The following is a 22580-nucleotide window of genomic DNA, read 5'->3' on the forward strand; positions in this document are numbered from 1 at the left end:
CACTTCCAAAAACTAAGATGATAAATCCAATACAAAAACATTATTCGATACAATCCGAAATCAGAACAAAACAAGACACGTCAAACAAGACAAAAGCATGTTATTCTGCCCGACGAGCGTTACAAAATACACATCAAACAAAATAAAAACACGTTATTCTTCCCGACGAGCGAACTCCTCCGAATGAAGATAATTATACCAATCCTCATCCCACTCAGTATCAGAACCATCAGCGTTGATCACGCCTGAAGGCTGCGAAGCAGAACCAGTCAAAAGCTTCTTCTTCTCCTTCTTCTCCTTCACCTCCTTCACCTCCTTCACCTCCTTCACCTCTTTCACCTCTTTCACCTCTTTCACCTCCTTCTTTGAAGAACCCTTTCTTCCCTTAGCGTCAGTCCTGCGTGCTGGTTGGTTGCCTGACATGTTCCTGTAAACAATTGAAATTGATTAATATGAGAGACAAAATAAAGAACAAAAAAATTTGAACTTCTGATACATTTCGGAAGTTCATTTCCGAAAACTGGGATGGAGGTGTTTTCGGAAATGAACTTCCGAAACACCCCTGCGATGGGATTTTCTGCAACTTCCATGGCAGACCCCTAAACCAAACTTCAAAACAAATCAAAATGCTTCTAAACAACCTAAATACTACTAACAACCTAACCATATATCATTTATACAATTAAAACCCTAAATAACATGCATTTGAATAATAGATCTAAAAATTTCAAAACTTACAAAGTGTTAGGATTGAGGGCTTTTGAATGTTGTTTAGCAGTGTGATTGGAGCCTTGATGGAGCTTTGGAATTCTGTTTGCACAAATTTTCGCCTTTGCCACTTTTTGTTTTGATTTAGGGTAAATGATTGGGGGAGGGGGAGTGTTTTGATAAATCTGCAGAAATTGCAGTATTTCGGAAGTGAACTTCCGAAATAATTGTTTCGGAAATGAACTTCCGAAGTAAGTCAATTTTTTTAAAAAAACACGCTTTCGGAAATGAACTTCCGAAGCAGGGGTAGTTTTGGTTTTTCGCAGGAGGTGACCACCCATAGGGAGGTGGGTAAAGAAACTTTCTGAAAAAAATGAAGTTATTGATCAAAATATTAAGAAATAACGGAAATAAATTTACTATGGATTCAGTTATTTTTGTAAACTTAAATAAAATTAGTAGTTATATAGAAATATTGGTCTGGGTTTGATAAACCCGTATATTTCTTTTTGTATTTCTTCAAGTCGAAAAAAAGAGGGTCCAAACCTCCATTTTGCCTACCCTTGTCCTTCTTGTTTGGCCCTTCCACCAGACGTAGGAATAGTTTGGAGATTTTTAACAACGGCAATGATTGAAATTAATAAGATAGCTATTATAACCACATGTTTATGATCTCTTTTAAAAATAATAAATTTTTTTTAGTTAAATAATTTTGTATTCCTATCATTTAGTTTTTGTTACCTTTTAAAATTAACTGTGCGAAATTCATATGAAACAGGGAAATTGAAATGATTGAATAAAATTGAATAATAACGGAAATAAATTTATTATTGATTCAATTATTTTTGTAAATAATGAAAAAATAAAAATTAAATTTGTATAGGAAAAAATAATATTATTTTAAAAAAAATTTATATACGAAAAAATTATAGCCACCTATTTATTATCTCTTTTAAAAATAATAAATTTTTTCAATTAAATAATTTTGTCTTTCTATCTTTTCGTTTTTTTACATTTAAAATCAAACGCGCGAAATTATATGAAACGGAGAATGTGAAGTTATTGATAAAAAAAATTGAATAATAAGAAGAACAAGTTTAGAAATATATATATATATATATATATATATATATATATATATATATATATATATATATATATATATATATATATATATATATATATATATATATATATATATATATATATAATAAGATTGTGTGTTGTGTGAGTGTGAGAGTGATTTGTTGTGTGTTTGAGAGAGTGGTTAACCATTTATAGCCAAGTAAGATAGTGCCTCTTTGTGAGTATAAATGTCTGGTTGAGTATATGTATGTTCTATTATTGTGATATGAACTTTGTATTATGGTGCCATATTATTATGGTTATAAATAAAAGTATGAAGTATTTGTCAACTAGTACATTGAAAGAATGAGATTTAGGATTTTCTTTAATCACTTTAGCAAACTCTAATTATCCTTAATTTGCAACTTGAAAACCAATCTTTCTATGGATTTTGATCCTTGTAACACAAAGAAAGACCATAAAAAATAAATAAAAAAGAGACCTTAATTTGTTGTTTGGTAACTAAAAAGTAATGCTCCAGCTTAAATACAAAATGATATAATTAATATTGGCCGTGGTCAAAATCTACTTAAAGATTTTGCAATTTCGATTGTTATGGTGTTGCATTAAGAATTGCAATTGATGTGATCCAAAATTTTAGAGATTTTCTTTGTCCACCTCTATACCTTCTAGTCCACCTCTGGTGAAAAACTCAAACTACCCCTGACTTCGGAAATGCATTTCCGAAATGTAAGTAAAAGGTGTTTTCGGAGATGCATCTCCGAAAGCGCCTTTTTTTTTGAAAAATTTAACTTATTTCGGAAATGCATTTCCGAAAACACATTTTCGGAAGTTCATTTCCGAAATACTGCGCGTTTTGCAGATTAAGCAAAACAGCCCCCTCCCCCAAATCATTTACCCTAATCTTCTTCAAACTCAACCCCAAAGAGATTTTTGTGCAAACCAGTTCCAAGCTACCTCAAAGGCTCCATCTACTTGCTCTATTACATTCTAAAGTCCTCCAATCTATTCAATAGGTAAGCATTTTGATTTTAAGATCTATGATTAAAATGTATATTAGGGTGCTTACAAATAGCAAAAAATGTATTAGGTTAGGTTTATAGTGATATTTAGGATGTTTAGAATGTGTATACATAGGTTTGAATTTTGATTTTGGGGTCTGCCATTGTAGGTTGCAGAAAAGCTCTGCGCAAGGGTGTTTCGGAAGTTCATTTCCGAAAACACCTCCATCCCTTCTAGTCCACCTCTGGTGAAAAACTCAAACTACCCCTGACTTCGGAAATGCATTTCCGAAATGTAAGTAAAAGGTGTTTTCGGAGATGCATCTCCGAAAGCGCCTTTTTTTTTGAAAAATTTAACTTATTTCGGAAATGCATTTCCGAAAACACATTTTCGGAAGTTCATTTCCGAAATACTGCGCGTTTTGCAGATTAAGCAAAACAGCCCCCTCCCCCAAATCATTCACCCTAATCTTCTTCAAACTCAACCCCAAAGAGATTTTTGTGCAAACCAGTTCCAAGCTACCTCAAAGGCTCCATCTACTTGCTCTATTACATTCTAAAGTCCTCCAATCTATTCAATAGGTAAGCATTTTGATTTTAAGATCTATGATTAAAATGTATATTAGGGTGCTTACAAATAGCAAAAAATGTATTAGGTTAGGTTTATAGTGATATTTAGGATGTTTAGAATGTGTATACATAGGTTTGAATTTTGATTTTGGGGTCTGCCATTGTAGGTTGCAGAAAAGCTCTGCGCAAGGGTGTTTCGGAAGTTCATTTCCGAAAACACCTCCATCCCAGTTTCGGAAATGAACTTCCGAACTGTATCAGAAGTGCATTTTTTTTTTGTTTTTTCATTTGTCTCGCATATTAATCGATTTCGATTGTTTACAGGAACATGTCAGGCAACCAGCCAGCACGCATCAGACAGGGCAGGGAGTCCCAGACTGCGTCGGCTAGACGCGAGCGGGCGGCGGCGCAGCTGGCGTCGACACACGGGCGGGGCCGGGGACGCCGTGTGCGCGTTCCACAGGACTTGGTGGAGAGTTCATCTGCTTCAGGCTCTAGGAGTAGGCTGGCTCGGGTATCTTCTTCCCTCCAGCGAGAGGAGGAGGATGAGGATGAGGAGGAGGTGATACCGGATATTGACCCTCCAGTCGGGGAGGAGGAGGAGCAGGAGGAGCAGGAGGTGGATAGCTATCCGGGAGGGCCTTTTGACACTTCCCTGCTGATTCACTACCAGGATCACGTCGCTCGGCGGATCTGGGAGGGAGAGGTATTTTTTTTAACTTAGCCGTTTATTTGTCACCATTTTTTATAATTTTACCGTTTATTTCTCGCTTATTTGTTTTTTTTGTAACAGGAGAGAGGGCCATTGAAAATGGTGAACCACTCCAGGAAGATTTTCGGTCTGTTTAAACCAGCAGCTCAGTGGTTTAACGACCATGTGCGAGGTTCAGGGCTTAGCGGGCTCTGCATGACCGGGTACACCACCATCAACACCGGCATGCAGGGGGCATTTGTGGAGCGCTGGCACAAGGAGACGTCTTCTTTCCACTTGCCGGTGGGGGAGTTGACGATCACCTTGCATGACGTCCAGTGTCTTCTCCACCTGCCCATCAGGGGGTGGCTGTTGGACCACTCCAGGATCCAGAAGGTCGAGGCCATTGAGTGGATGATGCACTATTTGGGCATGCCGCACGAGGTTGCTCACCTGGAGTGCGTCTCGACTTCTGGGTGTCATGTCCGGTTCAACACACTGAGCCTCTATTTTGAGTTCCACCTGGACGCGGCGGCCGAGGCCGAGCAGGAGGGTAACGACCTATTCAGGGAGTACCACCGCGGCTGCGCTCTCCGGTGCTGGTACATGCATGTGGTAGGCGCTGCATGCTTCGTGGACAAGAGTGCCAGGTACGTCGACGTGGCCTACCTCCGCTATTTCATGGACCTGGATACCGTTCACCAGTGGAACTGGGGGTCAGCTACTCTGGCATATCTACCAGAAGCTGAATGAGGTCTCCAACTAGAGGACGAGGCAGTTGGTCGGATCCTGCACACTGCTTACGGTACGTTTTATTTTAATACATTATCGTATTTATTTATTTATATATGTTTTGTATTTAATTTTAATACATTATCTTGTTTCTGTTTCAGAGCTGGATCATCTCCTACTTCTCCCGCATCCACGGCTACCACCTCGATCCTGCGTACGTGGACGCCTTGCCCAGGGCCGCCAGATACGATCTCCAGAGGGGGAACGATGTGGTGGGACCATACCGTGGATACCTGGACCGCACTCTGCACGACGACGTCACCTGGAGGCCGTTCATCGACTACGCTCAGATTGTCCCCTTTGACGGCATTGCACTTTATTCTGGCTGGTTGGCTTGCGGGACCGGCATCATGGTTCGATATCTCCCTGAGCGGTGCATGCGTCAGTTCGGATTCGTACAGCGGATACCCAGGTCACCCTTTGAGGCTGCTCCCGACACTGTGACCCGAGTGCAGCTCACTGCCATATGGGAGCATTGGGAGGATCATGTGGTACCGCTGGAGTACCGTCTCACTCGGGTCACCCAGGACTGGCACAGTGAGGAGGGATACGTCACATGGTTCTACCGGGTGTCACATCCTCTTCTGAGACCCGACATTCCCGGCGCTCCTAGGCCAGCACACGAGGAGATCCTGGAGAACCAGCAGGCCGAGGATGATCACGCTATTGATCTCATGCCGATCTGCCAGCGGATATCGATGATTGGGCAGGACGCGTTGGATCGAGGTATCGTGGAGCGGGGCGGTCCAGAGGCAGTCGCTGTGATGGAGATGATCGTCACTGATGCGGGCCGTGCGGCGACATACACGCGGCAGAGGAGGTCTCAGGGCGAGAGGTTTAGGCACACCCAGTAGTGGTCGGGTTTATATATTTTTTGTTATCGGATTGTATCTTTAGCACACTATTTTTATTTTTTTCGGTTTGTATATATTATTTTCATCGGATTAGTATTTTTTTTGTTTATTTATCATATTAGTATTTTCAGTTTATCTATTGCTTATTTTATTTGGCGTTTACGTTTAATTAAAATGCGAGACTGTTTTAGATAAAACATAAAAAAAAACACAGTTTCTACATAATTCGGAAATGAACTTCCGAAACCCCCCAAAATCTGAACAAAGGTGTTTTCGGAAGTTCATCTCCGCAGACACCCCCCATGAGGTGTTTTCGGAGATGCACTTCCAAATTAAGGAAATTTTTTTTAAAAAAAAGCGCTTCGGAAGTTCATTTCCGAAGCAGGGGTATTTTGGGATTTTCGCTGGGGGTGACCCCCATAGGGAGGTGGCCAAAGAAATTTTCAAATTTTATCAAAATTATTTGGATTATTATATATAATAATTTAAATTAAAATTTGATATAAATTAAGCTTTCTAAAAATAAAATATACATAATCTTAGACTTGTTTAAGAATACTCTCCCTGATCTGATTTGTATTGCTTTCCACAATTTACTTGAAGCCAAAATTTTCTCCTCCTTAACCTTCGGCTATTAAAGAGTTCAACTCATTAATTTTCTTTAATACTTGACCATTATGTAACTTCAGAATTCCAAATACATTTCTATTCCAAATTATAAATTGCAATTTGAGATATTTCAACTTTTCTTTAAGGACTAACCCAAAAATATTTCACAAAGGGGATCAAACTTGGTGTATTTTGAATTTAACTTGGATGACAATCATGGTTTGTTTTTGATGATGTGCTTTTTGATGATGTGGTGATGACAACATGAATGACAACTTGGATGGCAACATGGATGATATTAAGAGTCTTACATCGGATAATATATGGCCTGAACATGTCCTTATAAGTGGGGGCAATCCTCACCCTACAAGCCAGTTTTGTAGGGTTGAGTTAGGCCTAACCACATTTCTTAACATGGTATCAGAGCCTAGTTTAAGATCCGGTGGACCACCTTCTATGGTTTCTGCTATCGGGCCACCCACCATTTATTTCCACGCTCTAGTTGTCTAGTCTTTGGCGTGAGGGGTGTGTTAAGAGTCCTACATCGGACAATATATGGCCTGAACATGTCCTTATAAGTGGGGGAAATCTTCACCCTACAAGCCGGTTTTGTAGGGTTGAGTTAGACCTAACCACATTTCTTAACAGACGATCTCTGTAAACAAGATAAATATGCACAAGATAGTTTGTTCAAAGCTCTTCCTCCGAATAAAGAAGATAAATTAGAATTTGATGATCACTGTAAACAACCTCTAATGATGACATTTAACTTGAAGAAATCTCAATCCTCATCTCCAAGAAGATTCATGAAATTGCTTATATGATTGATTTATTTGATAAGTCTTGAGCCTTCAAAGTATGATAGAGAAAAAGTGTGAAAGTCCGCCCACTCGTGTCTGAGTCGACGATATTTTGTAAAAATACAAGGAAATTCTCGTAAAGTTATATGTCTAAATCCCACGCACACTAAAACATGTTTAAAATCCTCTATTTCTAAAAAAACAACCTAAAATTGTTTTAAAGCCTAGCTAGATGAATCATGGACTGTCATAATAGTTTTGGACAAATTTTTTAACAAATACCCAATCGATTGGATTAGTGAAAATGATGTCCACAAACAATTTTTACAATGTCTTAATGAAAGGAGACGTCTCTCTATCCATTCTTTCTAAAATGAGCCATTGCAAATAATTATTTGAGGAATCTAATCGATTGCTACGGTCCTAATCGATTGGATCATTAATTTGGCCCATGGATATTTTTTTTGCCAATCTCTAGCATATTGATCGCGACTTTACATGTCTATTAGTAGGGATAACTGCAAGTGCACAGTCGTGTCGTGTAGTTTTAAAAGATATCGAATCCACAGGGACTATAAATCGACCTACCGTTATCTAAAGTTACTATGTAAAGCTAAGGCTAATGATATTTGGGTGTTTTTATAAATGGGGAAACTAAAGTCCTAAATCTAAATAAAATATAATAACAAACGGATATCAGTATGTATTTCATCTAACTTAGGTGATCCGAAGGTCCATTGGCTATGGTGTTAATTCAATTAAAGATCTTTATTAATTCTATTGATTAAAAGTCCTCCTCTCAAACTGTCGCTCTGTTGATTTATACTACTATCCTTACTCGTAATGTACGCTTTCGCCATCCTATTAGATTTAGAAAAGCTTTTTGATAACAACATAGTTAATAAAATGCTTGTCTTATGAAGTCGTTATCTATTTAAATCTCCTAATCTCAAACTCTCGCTCTGTTGACTCGGAACATGCTAATATCCCTAACGTACGCTTTCGCCATCCCGCGCGGGTGTAAAAACACTTTTTGAAAATAAATAAGTTCTAATTAGTTTTAATACGCTTTCGCCATCCTTAAAACTAATGTCCTATGTCTACTATCCAGTTAAAGATCTCAAACTTTCGCTCTATTGATTTTAACCTTTGACCGTCTTAACCCCTCAAACTTTCGCTCTATTGGTTTTAAGACTTACTAAATAAATTAGACATACAAAACAAAAACAAGTGACATTTAATAAAACATAATTAAGCCAATTTATTTCGGATCCCTACGGTTAAATTACTTTACATACCGACATCTAAATAAATTAGCCAGACATATTAATATGGTTAAACATGCATAAATAAATTCGGTTCATAATATTAGGCATATTAAATGGCATACAATATATCATGCAAATAAATATAAATAAAGGCGGTAAATAATAAACCTGAATAAAATTAATCTGGAATAAATCTTTAGATCTTCAAGTACTCGAACCTCCACCACAAATCGGTTGGATTGTTCTTCGATAAATTCTTCGATCAAATAATTATAAAAACAAGGAAATAAAATACTATGATCTAACGTAAGGTTAGATCCAGTAAAAGGTTCACAACAATTTCCGGTGGAGAAATTGTTGTGAGAAAAGATGAACGGGATAGAAAATAATTGCTGGAAATATAATGCTGGAAATAAAATACTGGAATAAAAATAATACGAAAGCTTAAAACTAAAATGTTGATCCTTGCTGAAAAACTCGGACACTGGAAACTGAAGTATCAGTCTCCTTTTATAGCTGAGCGTAGGCAGTTTCGTTCCGTGAATATAGCACCTTCTGACGCAGACTTGGGAGACGCACGTCTCCACTTCTTCAGGAAGACTAGGCAAACAGACTTGAGACGTGCGTCTCAAGTGGAGCTTTTTTAGGGAGGGTTGGAGACGGGCGTCTCCTCTTCATGACGTGGCAAGGAGCATTGGAGACGGGCGTCTCCACGTGCTGAAGTGGTTGTTTCCAGCTCCTTCGTGGGCTGGGCTTCCATCTTTAGGCGTTTGGGTCTTCTTTGCACCCTTTTCTTACTTCAGCACCCCTTTTTCATCTTTTAAGCATAAATAGTAGTGGATTTAGCTCCATTTCTTCTCCTTTTCACAAATAGTCCTCAAAACGAACATAAAACCTAAAACAATGAAAATACCAGCATAATACCGACATAAAGCAACATAATTAAGATAAAATAGGGAAATAATATATGTAAATCAAGCCAAATATGTGATACATTTTCTTGTTATCAAATACCCCCACACTTAAACCATTGCTTGTCCTCAAGCAATCAACCACACGGTAAAAGAAAATGATTAAGCAAGGTTTTTGAAACACAGGCACGACACAACTCCTAGTCATACGTGGTTGCTAGGCTAAGGTTAGATCGATATGTACTAAATGCCAACACCAAGGATGCCGTAACGACACAATGTCAAAAACTCCCTCCTTATACAAACCAATTCGAATTATGCCATTATAACTCAACCTATATCTCTCGTTTTTTCCTTTCACTCTTTTCATTCAAGCGCAATCACGTTAAGCCCGTTATCCATACACGCACATAGTAGGGAAATCGGTTAGCGACTATGATCCTTTTCTTTAGCACGGGGTTCTGGTTTTTAGTGGTGCAACCCCATTTTTCCCAACTGCGGTTGCGGGGGATCGAACCGTAGTCCACCCTACCAAGCCCAGTACCAGTGACCTCTAGGCCAACCAACAGTGGGTGCTAATTATTAAATCCTTATTGGCTTAACAACCGTTGGGCTAAATGACCGGGTGAGGGTCACCTAACTTAGAAGGCTAATCTTCAATTTAATCATTTAAAAACAGGATCATTCACTTATATTCATCGACTCCCTACGTAGTTTGTGCTTAAGATGGTGCCGACTGCTAATATAAACTACTTAAGAGCTACATTGAAAACTTGAGCATAAGGTATCGACATAATGGGCATCCAAATTGATATCATATAATGGGGGGGTTTAGGGTGTCAAGACGGTATCGATGTTGTTGAAACATCTCTAAGTCTTTCTAACAATGCCTAAAGTGTGACAACCTCTATACTTTCAGAGTGTGTATGCCATGTGTCAAAATTCAAATTTTTGTTGGAGGTTAAAATTTTTAAAATTTCGGGGAAATTCAATAGCAACTAAAAATCACGTATAAAGACTCGACAACATAACTAGAAGACAATAAATAAAGCAATAAATGAAAGCGGTAAAGCTTCTCCCCCACACTTAAACCAAACATTGTCCTCAATGTTTCGATCTAAGGTGGAGAAGAAAAGACAGAACCTATATGGATGCTACCGGCGTTCCATCACGACCAAATCCACTCCGCGTCCGGAGGAAATACCTTCTCCTATCATACTCATCAATTGTGTCACCACCAGCAGCAACACTCGTAGGAATGCGCGTGGAGACCTGCTCATCTTTGAGACAATCGTCTATAGATTTTTCGCCTAGATATGGTTGGGACGTGACAAGCGATCCATACTTTTATTTTCTGCAAATTCAAACAATAAAAGAAAAACATTAAATTTAAATCTCATGGGTTGCCTCCCACGCAGCGCTTTGTTTAACGTCAATAGCTCGACGGCTTAAGAGTGCAAGCACTCAAGTTGGTTCTCTCGAGAATGACTCCTTGGTTGAACTTTTAGCAAACCTCGTTTTCCATGGCCACTTATCAAGCCATCTCACATATCCCTCACCTTTTCTTTTCTTTCTTCTGTGGGGTGGTTCATTCATTTGAAATCGCGGTGCCGGTTCTGGATCTATCAAAGGTTTCAGCTTTTCAAGTTCGGGCTTAGTGATATTATCCACCACCTCAAAGATTAACCTTACCCTCTTATCACTAACGATATTCTTAGTTTCATGGTCGTCTAAATTTCTCTTTTTATACAAGACTTCAAATAAAGGTGCATTAGTGTGGATATTTTCCAATATCTTCACATACATTATGGATTTGGAGTCTACCTTAGCTTCCATAAAACTTTGCGGGAAAGGAATCAGTTGGGTATAGAGAAGAGGAATAACAATAGGTGCTTCCTTCTCTATCTCTTCTACAACCTCCCTTTCAGATGGTGTTGGTGGATTTTTCTCAATCTCCACTCTTTTCTCACTAGAAATCTCTTCAATCACATTATCACTCTCCTCAATCTCATAATCATTCTCCTCAATCTCATTATTACTCTCCTCAGGAATTTCAATTTGTTCTTCACTAATGGTTGTTTCCATATACTCCTCAAGTAAGTGTCCTAACGACTTTTGTTCAAGTTGGGAGATTTGAGTTTCTAATGCCATGTTGTGAGTTGCGAGGGACTCAACCATAGTGGTCAGTTGCCTAAGGGTTTCATTGTTTTGAAGACTTTGTTTGATAAACTCTTGGTTTTGGACGGTTTGTGTCTCTACAAAGTGCTCCATCATGGCTTCTAATCTAGAGTGAGTTAGCGTCTCGTCGGAATCCTCCATTGATGTTTCGAAGTTAAAATTATGGGATTCTTGAGGTTCTTCAAAGGGAGCTAGCGTTGCACTTTGTGTTTCCTCAAAGTGCTTCGTCATCATAGATTCTAGCCTAGAGAGAGTTTGTGCTTCAATGAATTCCTCCATTAAGATTTCGAGGTTGGATTTATGATAATCTTGCGACTCCTCGAAATGTTGGGCGTGGTGATCATAGAGAGAATTCGGTTGATGATAAGTTTGCGTTGCATTGAAATCCTCTATTAATGCTTCGGGGTTAGAATTATAGGATTCTTGTGGTTCCTCGAAATATTGGGCGTGGTGATCGTAGAGGAAATTCAGTTGAGGATAAGTTTGGTTGGAATTATAAAATTCTCGTGGTTCCTCGAAATGTTGAGATTGGGAGTTGCAGAGGTAATTCGGGTGAGAATGAATTGGTGGCGCAGCATTGAAATTCTCCAATAGTATTTCGAGATCGGATTTATAGGATCCAGGTGATTCCTCGAAATACTGGGAGTGGGGGTTATAGAAAAAGTTTGGGTGATACATAGTAGTAAATGAAAAGAAAGAAAAAAAATGCCTTAGTCTCTACGGTGTAACAGCGAGTTACGATATCGACTTGAATAGTCCCCGGCAACGGCGCCAAAAACTTGATCGCGACTTTACGTGTCTATTAGTCGGGATAACTGCAAGTGCACAGTCGTGTCGTGTAGTTTTAAAAGATATCGAATCCACAGGGACTATAAATCGACCTACCGTTATCTAAAGTTACTATGTAAAGCTAAGGCTAATGATATTTGGGTTTTTTTATAAATGGGGAAACTAAAGTCCTAAATCTAAATAAAATATAATAACAAACGGATATCAGTATGTATTTCATCTAACTTAGGTGATCCGAAGGTCCATTGGCTATGGTGTTAATTCAATTAAAGATCTTTATTAATTCTATTGATTAAAAGTCCTCCTCTCAAACTGTCGCTCTGTTGATTTATACTACTATCCTAACTCGTAATATACGCTTTCGCCATCCTATTAGATTTAGAAAAGCTTTTTGAAAACAACATAGTTAATAAAATGCTTGTCTTATGAAGTCGTTATCTATTTAAATCTCCTAATCTCAAACTCTCGCTCTGTTGACTCGGAACATGCTAATATCCCTAACGTACGCTTTCGCCATCCCGCGCGGGTGTAAAAACACTTTTTGAAAATAAATAAGTTCTAATTAGTTTTAATACGCTTTCGCCATCCTTAAAACTAATGTCCTATGTCTACTATCCAGTTAAAGATCTCAAACTTTCGCTCTATTGATTTTAACCTTTGACCGTCTTAACCCCTCAAACTTTCGCTCTATTGGTTTTAAGACTTACTAAATAAATTAGACATACAAACCAAAAACAAGTGACATTTAATAAAACATAATTAAGCCAATTTATTTCGGATCCCTACGGTTAAATTACTTTACATACCGACATCTAAATAAATTAGCCAGACATATTAATATGGTTAAACATGCATAAATAAATTCGGTTCATAATATTAGGCATATTAAATGGCATACAATATATCATGCAAATAAATATAAATAAAGGCGGTAAATAATAAACCTGAATAAAATTAATCTGGAATAAATCTTTAGATCTTCAAGTACTCGAACCTCCACCACAAATCGGTTGGATTGTTCTTCGATAAATTCTTCGATCAAATAATTATAAAAACAAGGAAATAAAATAATATGATCTAACGTAAGGTTAGATCCAGTAAAAGGTTCACAACAATTTCCGGTGGAGAAATTGTTGTGAGAAAAGATGAACGGGATAGAAAATAACTGCTGGAAACATAATGCTGAAAATAAAATACTGGAATAAAAATAATACGAAAGCTTAAAACTAAAATGTTGATCCTTGCTGAAAAACTCGGACACTGGAAACTGAAGTATCAGTCTCCTTTTATAGCTGAGCGTAGGCAGTTTCGTTCCGTGAATATAGCACCTTCTGACGCAGACATGGGAGACGCACGTCTCCACTTCTTCAGGAAGACTAGGCAAACAGACTTGAGACGTGCGTCTCAAGTGGAGCTTTTTTAGGGAGGGTTGGAGACGGGCGTCTCCTCTTCATGACGTGGCAAGGAGCATTGGAGACGGGCGTCTCCATGTGCTGAAGTGGTTGTTTCCAGCTCCTTCGTGGGCTGGGCTTCCATCTTTAGGCGTTTGGGTCTTCTTTGCACCCCTTTCTTACTTCAGCACCCCTTTTTCATCTTTTAAGCATAAATAGTAGTGGATTTAGCTCCATTTCTTCTCCTTTTCACAAATAGTCCTCAAAACGAACATAAAACCTAAAACAATGAAAATACCAGCATAATACCGACATAAAGCAACATAATTAAGATAAAATAGGGAAATAATATATGTAAATCAAGCCAAATATGTGATACATTTTCGTGTTATCACATATAAATAAAGGTCTATTCTTTCATATTTTCACATCCAAAAAAGTGATATCTCTATCTGACCTCTCACACTCTCTCTCTCTAAAAATATTGTCGACTTTCTCTTACTTTAATTTAGTCAAAGCGCTTCGAGAAAGTCTTTGTGTTTAAGAGTTTACTTCCACCACTTTTCTAAAAAGAGATCTTCCGTAAACACATCACCACCATTAATGGTTGTAGGCAGTGGCGAAACCAGAAAATTATGAAGACTGGGCAAAGATGATTCTTTGAAATACCTCTAGTGAAAGATCATAGTTTTTGGATACTTTTTCGGCCAAATAAGTAAGTGGAGGAGGACCAAGGCAATATTATGTTAGATAAAACAGAACACAATAATTCATAATTATTATTTTCATACATTTCCTATATTAGATAACAAAGGAAAGTTATAACTACAGATTTTTGCAACAAGATTGCGATCCAATATAACATCATCAATTTTGAGATTGTTTAAATATATACACCACGCACAACTCCTGTATGCAAAATCAGGATTCCCTTTACTCCTTCAATTGCAGCTACTATGCGTTGTGTCCAATTCAGTGACTTTATAGTGTGCTCGCCTGTCAAAAACATGCAACAATAACAATTGTTTAGGATAAAGCATAACAAAAATGACATTGTTGTCTCAAACTTCAATCTAAAAAATTATTATACCAAATGTCCAACTCTTGAGTTTGCATGAAGTTTTGAGTGTTTATCTATTTTTCATTCTGATACATGTTATAACAACATAGGATTCATTTTTCAATTGACCTTTGTACATCTGAAAAAAATTTACACATGCTTGATTTGAAAGAAATTCGGCTTAGGCATTTCGTCAAGCATTTGGTGGGCAAGATGTTAAATGGTTTATACGACGCCAATTATCCATCAATTTTCCAACCACAATTGACCACAACACGATAATAGCAACTCGGACCTGCAACCAAGATAATTCAAGAGAAAAAAAATAAAAGAACATGGTTCAGACATTTCACCAAACACTTGGTGTGCATAGCACACAATGATAAATTCAGCAACAATTCTTCACCGATTCATAAACTACAACCTGCAACAAGAATGAATAACAACACAACAATGATTTTGCATCGAAAATCGAGCTTAAAAGTGAAAGAAAAAGAAGAAGAAGAAGAAGAAGAAGAAGAAGAGAAGTCGCGACGATTTGACATCTAAACACGATCATTGTTCCGCGACTACGACCACCAATTCCCAACGGCCGGAGTGTGAACGTGCCACAACGATTTTTGTTCTTTTCAGCCGCCATGTTTCGATTTCAAGAAGAATGTGAATTATTGAGTGAGTGAGAGAGGTAGATACAATTGTCTCTGATACTTCCTGGGTCAGTTTCGATTTCCTGAGTGAGAGAGACCATTGCGATGAGATTCGTGAGTGCACTGGCTTCGCCTATGGTTGTAGGTTTGAACTATGAAAAGATAGATTTAAAATTTTTATTTAGAGTTTTGATTTTGAATCGTGGGAAACAATAAATAATGATTTGTTTATCCCTAACAAATATCTAAGAGTTAAGAATTAGAATCAGAAATCGAATTCAGACCTTAAATCAAGAGATGAGAGTGTTTATAACTTTTAGGAAAAATCAAAGAAGGAAGAAATTATAGAGAATTGAATGAATTAGTTCAATAACTTAAAGATGAAGCCAGAAGCTCAAATCCCGAAGAATTCTCGACAACTTTATCAAACACCTACAAGACAAGTCATATAGTTTCCTTCAAAATAACAGTCTCAACAGTTGAACAATCTTTAATGGATTCAACATCAAATGAAGGAACTTCATCTGTAAGAAGGTATGATGAAGAAGAAGCCTCATCTAGTGTAATATTTGAGACAAGAAGAGAGAACGTAGCCTCTAAAAATGATGAAGGGTCACCCTCAAGAAGAACCTTTGAAAAATCTTCTTCCAACAAAGAAGATGAAATCTGTTTGAAAATATCTCATGAACAAGATGGCCATAAGGTAACAAAGTTATCGTACAATCTGCTATTTAAAGTAAGTGTTAAGTTAATTGAAGAAAATGATAAGATTAAAAAGCGTAACTTAGACCTTAAGGATTATCTTGGGTTCCTAGAGAGAAACAATGAAACTATTAGGCTCAAAATCGCTAATATTAGAAACTCAAGTGGAACATGTCACACTCGTGTCTCGATGAAAAAGGAAGTAACAGATCTACATGAAACCCTAAGTAAATTTAATAAGAGAAAAGAAAATTTTAACTTGATCCTATCAAGTCAAAGGTCTTCCTTAAATGAAACTGGATTAGGGTTTGAATCCGATATGACACATACTAATAAATTAAATAGGAAGAAAGTGAATCGACTTGTTTATAAATGCTCTCATTTCAATAGATTCAGCCATATTGATTTGTTTTATTTTATTATATTTAAAGGGTCTAAAGGTAGTAACTCCGGACCTTTTAGAATTGCTTCCGCACCGGGACTCAAGAAAATTTGGATACCCAAGCTAAAACTCTAATATGTTTTTGAAAGGATGATTTGCAGCTTTTATGAAGCCTTAATGCATATATGTATAAATTGTATATAATAAGGTAATATAATTGATACACCTTAATTCTAACTAATTCTTAACACTCTATTAGTTCGGATATGCATATTCGAAAACTCCCCGAAGACGAAATATTGGGTTATTTTATATATACATATCCGAAAGCTCTCTGAAAATAAAATATTGAATATTTTCATATATGCATATCTGAATTCGGGGAATAATATTGAAATTTTGTCAGGAGCCCCTCTAAAAAAACTCTCTTGAATAATTATGCTTTATAGATAGCCTAAGTAGATTGACCATAATGTAATTTTGATGCCTTTGTTAAAAGTTGCATCACGTTGGCACATGTATACAACTATCTAAGGTTGCAGACATATCTGAGTCATTAAATCTATGATGAGGGACTTGAAAGAATCAACTTCAACATCTAGTAACCATTTATCAAAAGCAAAATAGTGAACCTTCAACGCAAATTTATCAAGTAACAATTGAACAAACTCATCAATTGATAATTCAAAATGTTCAGCACAATGATTCTTGTACCACAAACAAACTTACACCTATATAGTTTCCTACAACAAAGTTCATCCCATTTTACCACAACACTTGTAGACAATGTTGCAAACTTTCTACCATTAGCACATTCACATGGAAAACAGTTCCACCACATACAAATAAAAAAGGCAAAAGCCATGCCTTGACAATCATATGAGTGCTGATGATTCAATAAACCATCTTCTAAAAATCACTTTCTTCAATCTCACTTCCATAAGATATGGAGCTATTATTTACACTCGGTTCCGAGCTAGCCGTGCTGCTTGTCGCATGTGGCGAATCAGAAAAACTAACTGTCCCGCTCTTTGATGAACTTCCTGATCGTATACTGTATGTAGACACAGCTGGAATGCTCGTCACGTGTGGCCGCATATTACCATGAACGCTTCGCCTTATGTCCTGCATAAGAAAAATCAACAACAAATTGTAACATTTTCTTTGATATTTACTGTTGTAGGTAACAACAAATAAGTAATGGAGTTATGAATATACCATATGCCTCATTGCCATATCTAAAGATTTCTTTGAAAGTGTGCTTCCGAATCCAGTGCTACTAGATGAAGACGATTTTCCATAAGAATTGTTGTTAGCAGAAGGATCGTCGTGCTTTGGTGGTGCAAGTTTTCTCATGTTTACTACTCTTTCGACCATTTTTGTCCCGATTATAACAGGACTTTCTTCATCACCATCGGTGAAACGAGCTCTACTCAAAGCATGCATGGAGCTATGATTATTATGAGGAAGCCTGGTTGTAGGGTGTCCTTTCGAAGGTGTGATTGACTTTCTTCTAGATTTTGCATTGCTAGTCACCTCAACAGAAGCTGATCTCGAATTTGGAACTCCGGGTCTATTTCTAGTGACTGAAGCCGGCCTTTCTGGCAACAACGTCTTCAAATTCGGAGGAGCTTCATTAGAAAATCCAGCAATTTGTGGGGGTTTCCACGGTCTAGATTTTACGGCTGGAGAGATGCCACGTGATTGCACCGGACTCTTCACAACAACAACAGGGCGTGCTTTTGATGCTGACGAAGGTCGAGCCGAAGGAGCAGATACTCCAAATGCCCTTGACGGAGTTGATGATCGAATACTTGGAGTTATTGATCTTTGAGATGTCTTAGGAGCTGTCACGGAAGGCTTTGAAGTAGGCGTTGAAGCCCTCGAAGCGGATCTAGTAGGAGTTGACGTTCTCACCGGTGGAGCTGTTGACTTAGTAGAAGCTACCGTGGCTCGGGAGGTAGGCGTAGATGGCCTAGACGATTTGGTTATTGACGGTAATATTGGCCTTCCAGATGGAGTTGAAGACCTTGAAGTAGCTGGAGATGGACCTCGTGACGATGAAATTCTCTTACTGCTATTAATGGAAGAACTTAGTCCTGTCATTGCTGCATGATTCTTAGAAACTACATTGCTTCTTGAAGTAGGTTCTGTTTGGATATTCGATACCTGCAACACATGATACATCATAATGAGTTGAAAACCAAATCAACCAAAAATCACATAATATGAGACGGAGCGATCTAAGTTCTTACCCTTGGTTTTAAAGCAGTTGGACGAGAATTGCGTGTCTCCGTTTCACTCTTTACTGATATCTGTGATTCCTTGTCCAAAGTAGGGAAAAGTGGTGTATCTGGCGGAGTAAGAAGCCTGATAATATAAAAACTCTTGTCAGTATGAAGGAAAAAGTTCTAATGGACAAAAATTGCAATACAAAATAGAAATTCAGAAACTCAGAATCTGGTAAAATACATGCTATAATAAGACTCTATTGACTACTGTTTATGTGAATGTTATACAAATCGATTATTTTCTACATTAGGGGTTTCCAGTCTCTGAAAATTAAATAGAAGACAAGCTCAAGCAAACAAAACAGCCAGTATATGATGTATTGAAAAATTTGCATTTGAAATCAACCCTGATTAGATTAATATTAAAGTGCTTACAGATTCTTTTTATAGGTATGAAATTAATCTCAGAAGAGGAAGTTACATCCTTTGGAGAAAACGCTCATAGCACCATAATTAACAAGGATTTCAAAAAAGAAAATCACTATGCTCCATTGATTGAAGATGAATATGATTAATTAAGATATAAAATATTTGAGAAGCGGTTTAATGATCAATCTCTATCACTTATAATGATGATAAACACATCAACATAAAGGCTTTCTAGAAGAGAAGTTAGAGGTGAAGCCTCAATTGTCATTATCAAAACCTCAAAAATACTTTTCAGCTAAAGAAGTTATCTCAAATGGGGACCCCTCAAAAACAACAATCATGCAAGCTTCAGCTATGAAGTATGAACCAACCACAAACACAGACATGGACACCGGGCACAACATCGGTAGTTAACACTGACACTACCGATAATAATTTTAAAAAAAATGAATAAATTAAATATAATTAGAAGTGTTGGTATCGTGTCGGTGTCGGACACTGACATGCCTTTTTCCAGAGATGTCGGTTTTCCAGAGATTTACAAGATCTATGAACTAAATGTACTCATATAGCTAAACCATACACTCCAGTAGCAATCAAAAGTTTCAATTAATCGAAAATTACCATTCGTAATCAGACTTGTCATTCTCTGAATTCAAGAACTCTTCAACCACTGTCTTCTTTGGTGGAACTGAAGAAACCATATCAGAAACCATAGAGTTCTCATGATTGGATTCTGCAGTGAAACAATTGATTAGAACATAATAACAAAATCCAATAACAAAAACATGAGAAGAAAAACAAAAAAAAAAACAAAAAACATACCCAAATTGGAAAAATCAAGTTCATCAGAATTCTGAAAGAGAAGAAGATTGTTCTTCTCATTCTCTTTCTCTCTCCTCCTCATCTCAAGAAACAAAGCAAGCTCTTCATCTCTCTCCTTCATCACCATCACCTCACCTTCTCTCTCTCTATCTCTCGTGCACCTTCTATAATCTAGAAAATCAGCAACAACATAACCAAAAAAAGAAAAAATCAAAACTTTGATCACCCCTTTAAGCAAAATCAAATCATAATCACTAAAGTTACAATCTTTCAATCAAAAAATGAAGATTCAGATCATAAAAACTGACATAAATAATGGGGTCAACGGAAAATTGGTTCTAACGAAGCTGTTTTTTGTTCGATATGTTTGAGGTTTGATGGTTGATGAAATGTGTTGAAAAGGTTGGAAGGTGCAGTTTCATTTGCTCTGAGGAACTTTGTCTTGTTAGCATTCAAATGTTTGAAAAGGAAGACAAGAAACAAATTAAAAATAGAATTAAAAATTTATAATATTGAAAATGAGATTTGAATTCAATTCTTGCGGTTTGTTTTTTTTCTGACACAAATTAATGCTTTTCTGAAAATGTTTTAGATTTTTTTATAATCTTAAAAATTTGTTTGAAACAATGTTTGTTAAATGTGTTTGAACTTATTAACTACTAACGTCATTTATCCGTTTTTTTTGCTGTTGAAGCATAAAAATCAAATGGTATTTTTTTTTGTTGAGAATAAACTATATACATTGACACCGGCTATTTAAAAATATAATTTTATAGTCAATCGATCCGAATCATTATTGTGCAAAATTATAATGTTATTTTTAAATAAATTAAAGGACATAATTAAATAATAATTTTTAATTAAATGACAGTAAAAAACTAATTTACATAGTGATTGCACTATTTTTTAACTCTTTTTATAATTTTAATTATTTATATAATAGTAAAACATATATTTCAAATAAAAATTGGTTACACTAAAATTATATTTTATCTTTATATATTTTTATAGATATTTTCTGTGTATAATAATTTTTGAGTTAATTGTAACTTTAGTTCTCCTATTTTGCATTTTTCTTAATTTTGATCCTTTTATTTTAAAAATTACTATTTTAGTCTTTTTTTTTTAAAGTTTATGTGCAATTTTCGTCCTTTTGTTTTGCTTTTTTCTACAAAATTAATTTTTATTTTTGTCTTTTTTTTAATAGAAAACTCAAAAGGAGAATCAAAATCGTAATTTTAAAAATGAGAAGATTAAAATAAAAAAAATAACAAAATAGAGAAACCAAAATTACAATTAAACCAAATTTTTTATTGTATAATTAATCACATGTTCTATTTAAAAAATAAAATGACATAACTCGTTTAAATTAATATAATATATTGATAAAAGTATACAATTATGGTATTTCACTTTCTTTTACTCTCTATTAATACTTTTATGTGTCTATTTATTATTTATGGCCTTCATATTTTCATTCTCAACAAAATATTTCACTAAAATTTATTGAAATAGCTTGATTTGAGATGTATGCTTAAACACATAAGCAAATAAAATATGCAAAGGGGATGGATCGATATTTTAAAAAGTTTCTGCAAAAATAAATAAATAAATATTTTATGGATTGATAGGTAGCTCAATTTATTTGATAATTGTATTTTTTTATTATATATTAACTTAAATAAATTATTGATATTTATAAATTAATAATTTTATAAATATTATATTAATATTTTTGTTTTAAAAATATTCATGATTTTTCTTCATATTGTAATACCAATTACAAATCAGTGGATATTTAGATAATACATGAGTATTATGCTAGTTGATTATCTTTTTACTAATTTATAGTTTTTTTTATATAAGATTTGACATATAAGTGAAATAATTTTATTTTTGTTTATTTTATTTAATAAGATTTGAATATAAGTGAAATAAATTAAATATTAAGTAAAAAAAACTGTTTATTCTTTTGTATTCATTTTTTAAAATTTGTTATTATTTTACATTTATTAGATACTCCGTTACTTTTATTAAATATTACAAATTCAATTGAGTAATTTCAAACAGAACCAAGACGCTTCCTCTTTCCAAGGGTAGCGTAATTGTTTATTTCATCTCAATTAAATTTATTTTATAAAGTATTCCCTCTGTTTTTTATTATAAGTCGTTTTAGACTTTTCAATTAAGAAAAATAATAATTGTTGTATGAAAATGAGAAATTTAGAAGCTTTTTACAAAATTATTCTTCATTAATGATATGTGGAAGATAAATTTATATAATTGAAAGGAGAGAGAATAATAAATATTTAAAGATATAATAGGAAAAATAACATTAATTATTCATTGAAATTGTAAAGCGACTTATATTTAAATTCAATTTTTTTTTTCAAAACCACTTATAATAAAAAACGGAGGGGGTAGTATTTTATAACCACCACCATAAATGTTAACTGAATGTGGAGTAATACATATCGTATAATTAAGTATAATTGAAAAAGATAGTTAATTAATATAAAATATGAATTGACATGGAGTATCTAGACATATCTTTTAGATTCTTCTACCTGTTAGGATGATTTTTCTCTAATTAATAGGTGTGATGCAAATTAGAACTTTCTAATTTTAGATTTTCTTAACTCTTGAGAGGATAGTA

At 35.6% G+C, this 22580-nt stretch overlaps 1 protein-coding gene across 1 annotated transcript; it reads right to left on the minus strand.

Moving 5' to 3' along the window:
• Positions 1–17047: 17047 nt before the first annotated feature.
• Positions 17048–20444, minus strand: LOC131637200 (uncharacterized). The gene is made up of 6 exons (XM_058907788.1): positions 20233–20444; positions 19925–20095; positions 19724–19835; positions 18695–18809; positions 17658–18608; positions 17048–17564 (listed from the first exon to the last, which is right to left on the minus strand). The coding sequence occupies exons 2-6, from the start codon at positions 20049–20051 to the stop codon at positions 17349–17351; spliced, it is 1521 nt and encodes a 506-aa protein (XP_058763771.1). The 5' UTR covers positions 20052–20095; positions 20233–20444; the 3' UTR covers positions 17048–17348.
• Between the last annotated feature and the right edge of the window lie 2136 nt (positions 20445–22580).

The sequence above is a fragment of the Vicia villosa genome, unplaced genomic scaffold (assembly GCF_029867415.1).
Source record: "Vicia villosa cultivar HV-30 ecotype Madison, WI unplaced genomic scaffold, Vvil1.0 ctg.001941F_1_1, whole genome shotgun sequence".
NCBI lineage: Eukaryota > Viridiplantae > Streptophyta > Magnoliopsida > Fabales > Fabaceae > Vicia > Vicia villosa.

Excerpts from the sequence above, each read along its gene's own strand:
- LOC131637200 (XM_058907788.1), bottom strand. The coding sequence starts at position 20,051 with ATGGTGATGAAGGAGAGAGATGAAGAGCTTGCTTTGTTTCTTGAGATG. Across the intron at positions 18,810-19,723 it reads GACAAGTCTGATTACGAATG|GCTTCTTACTCCGCCAGATA; the intron begins GTAATTTTCGAT and ends TTATATTATCAG. Across the intron at positions 18,609-18,694 it reads CAACTGCTTTAAAACCAAGG|GTATCGAATATCCAAACAGA; the intron begins GTAAGAACTTAG and ends CATGTGTTGCAG.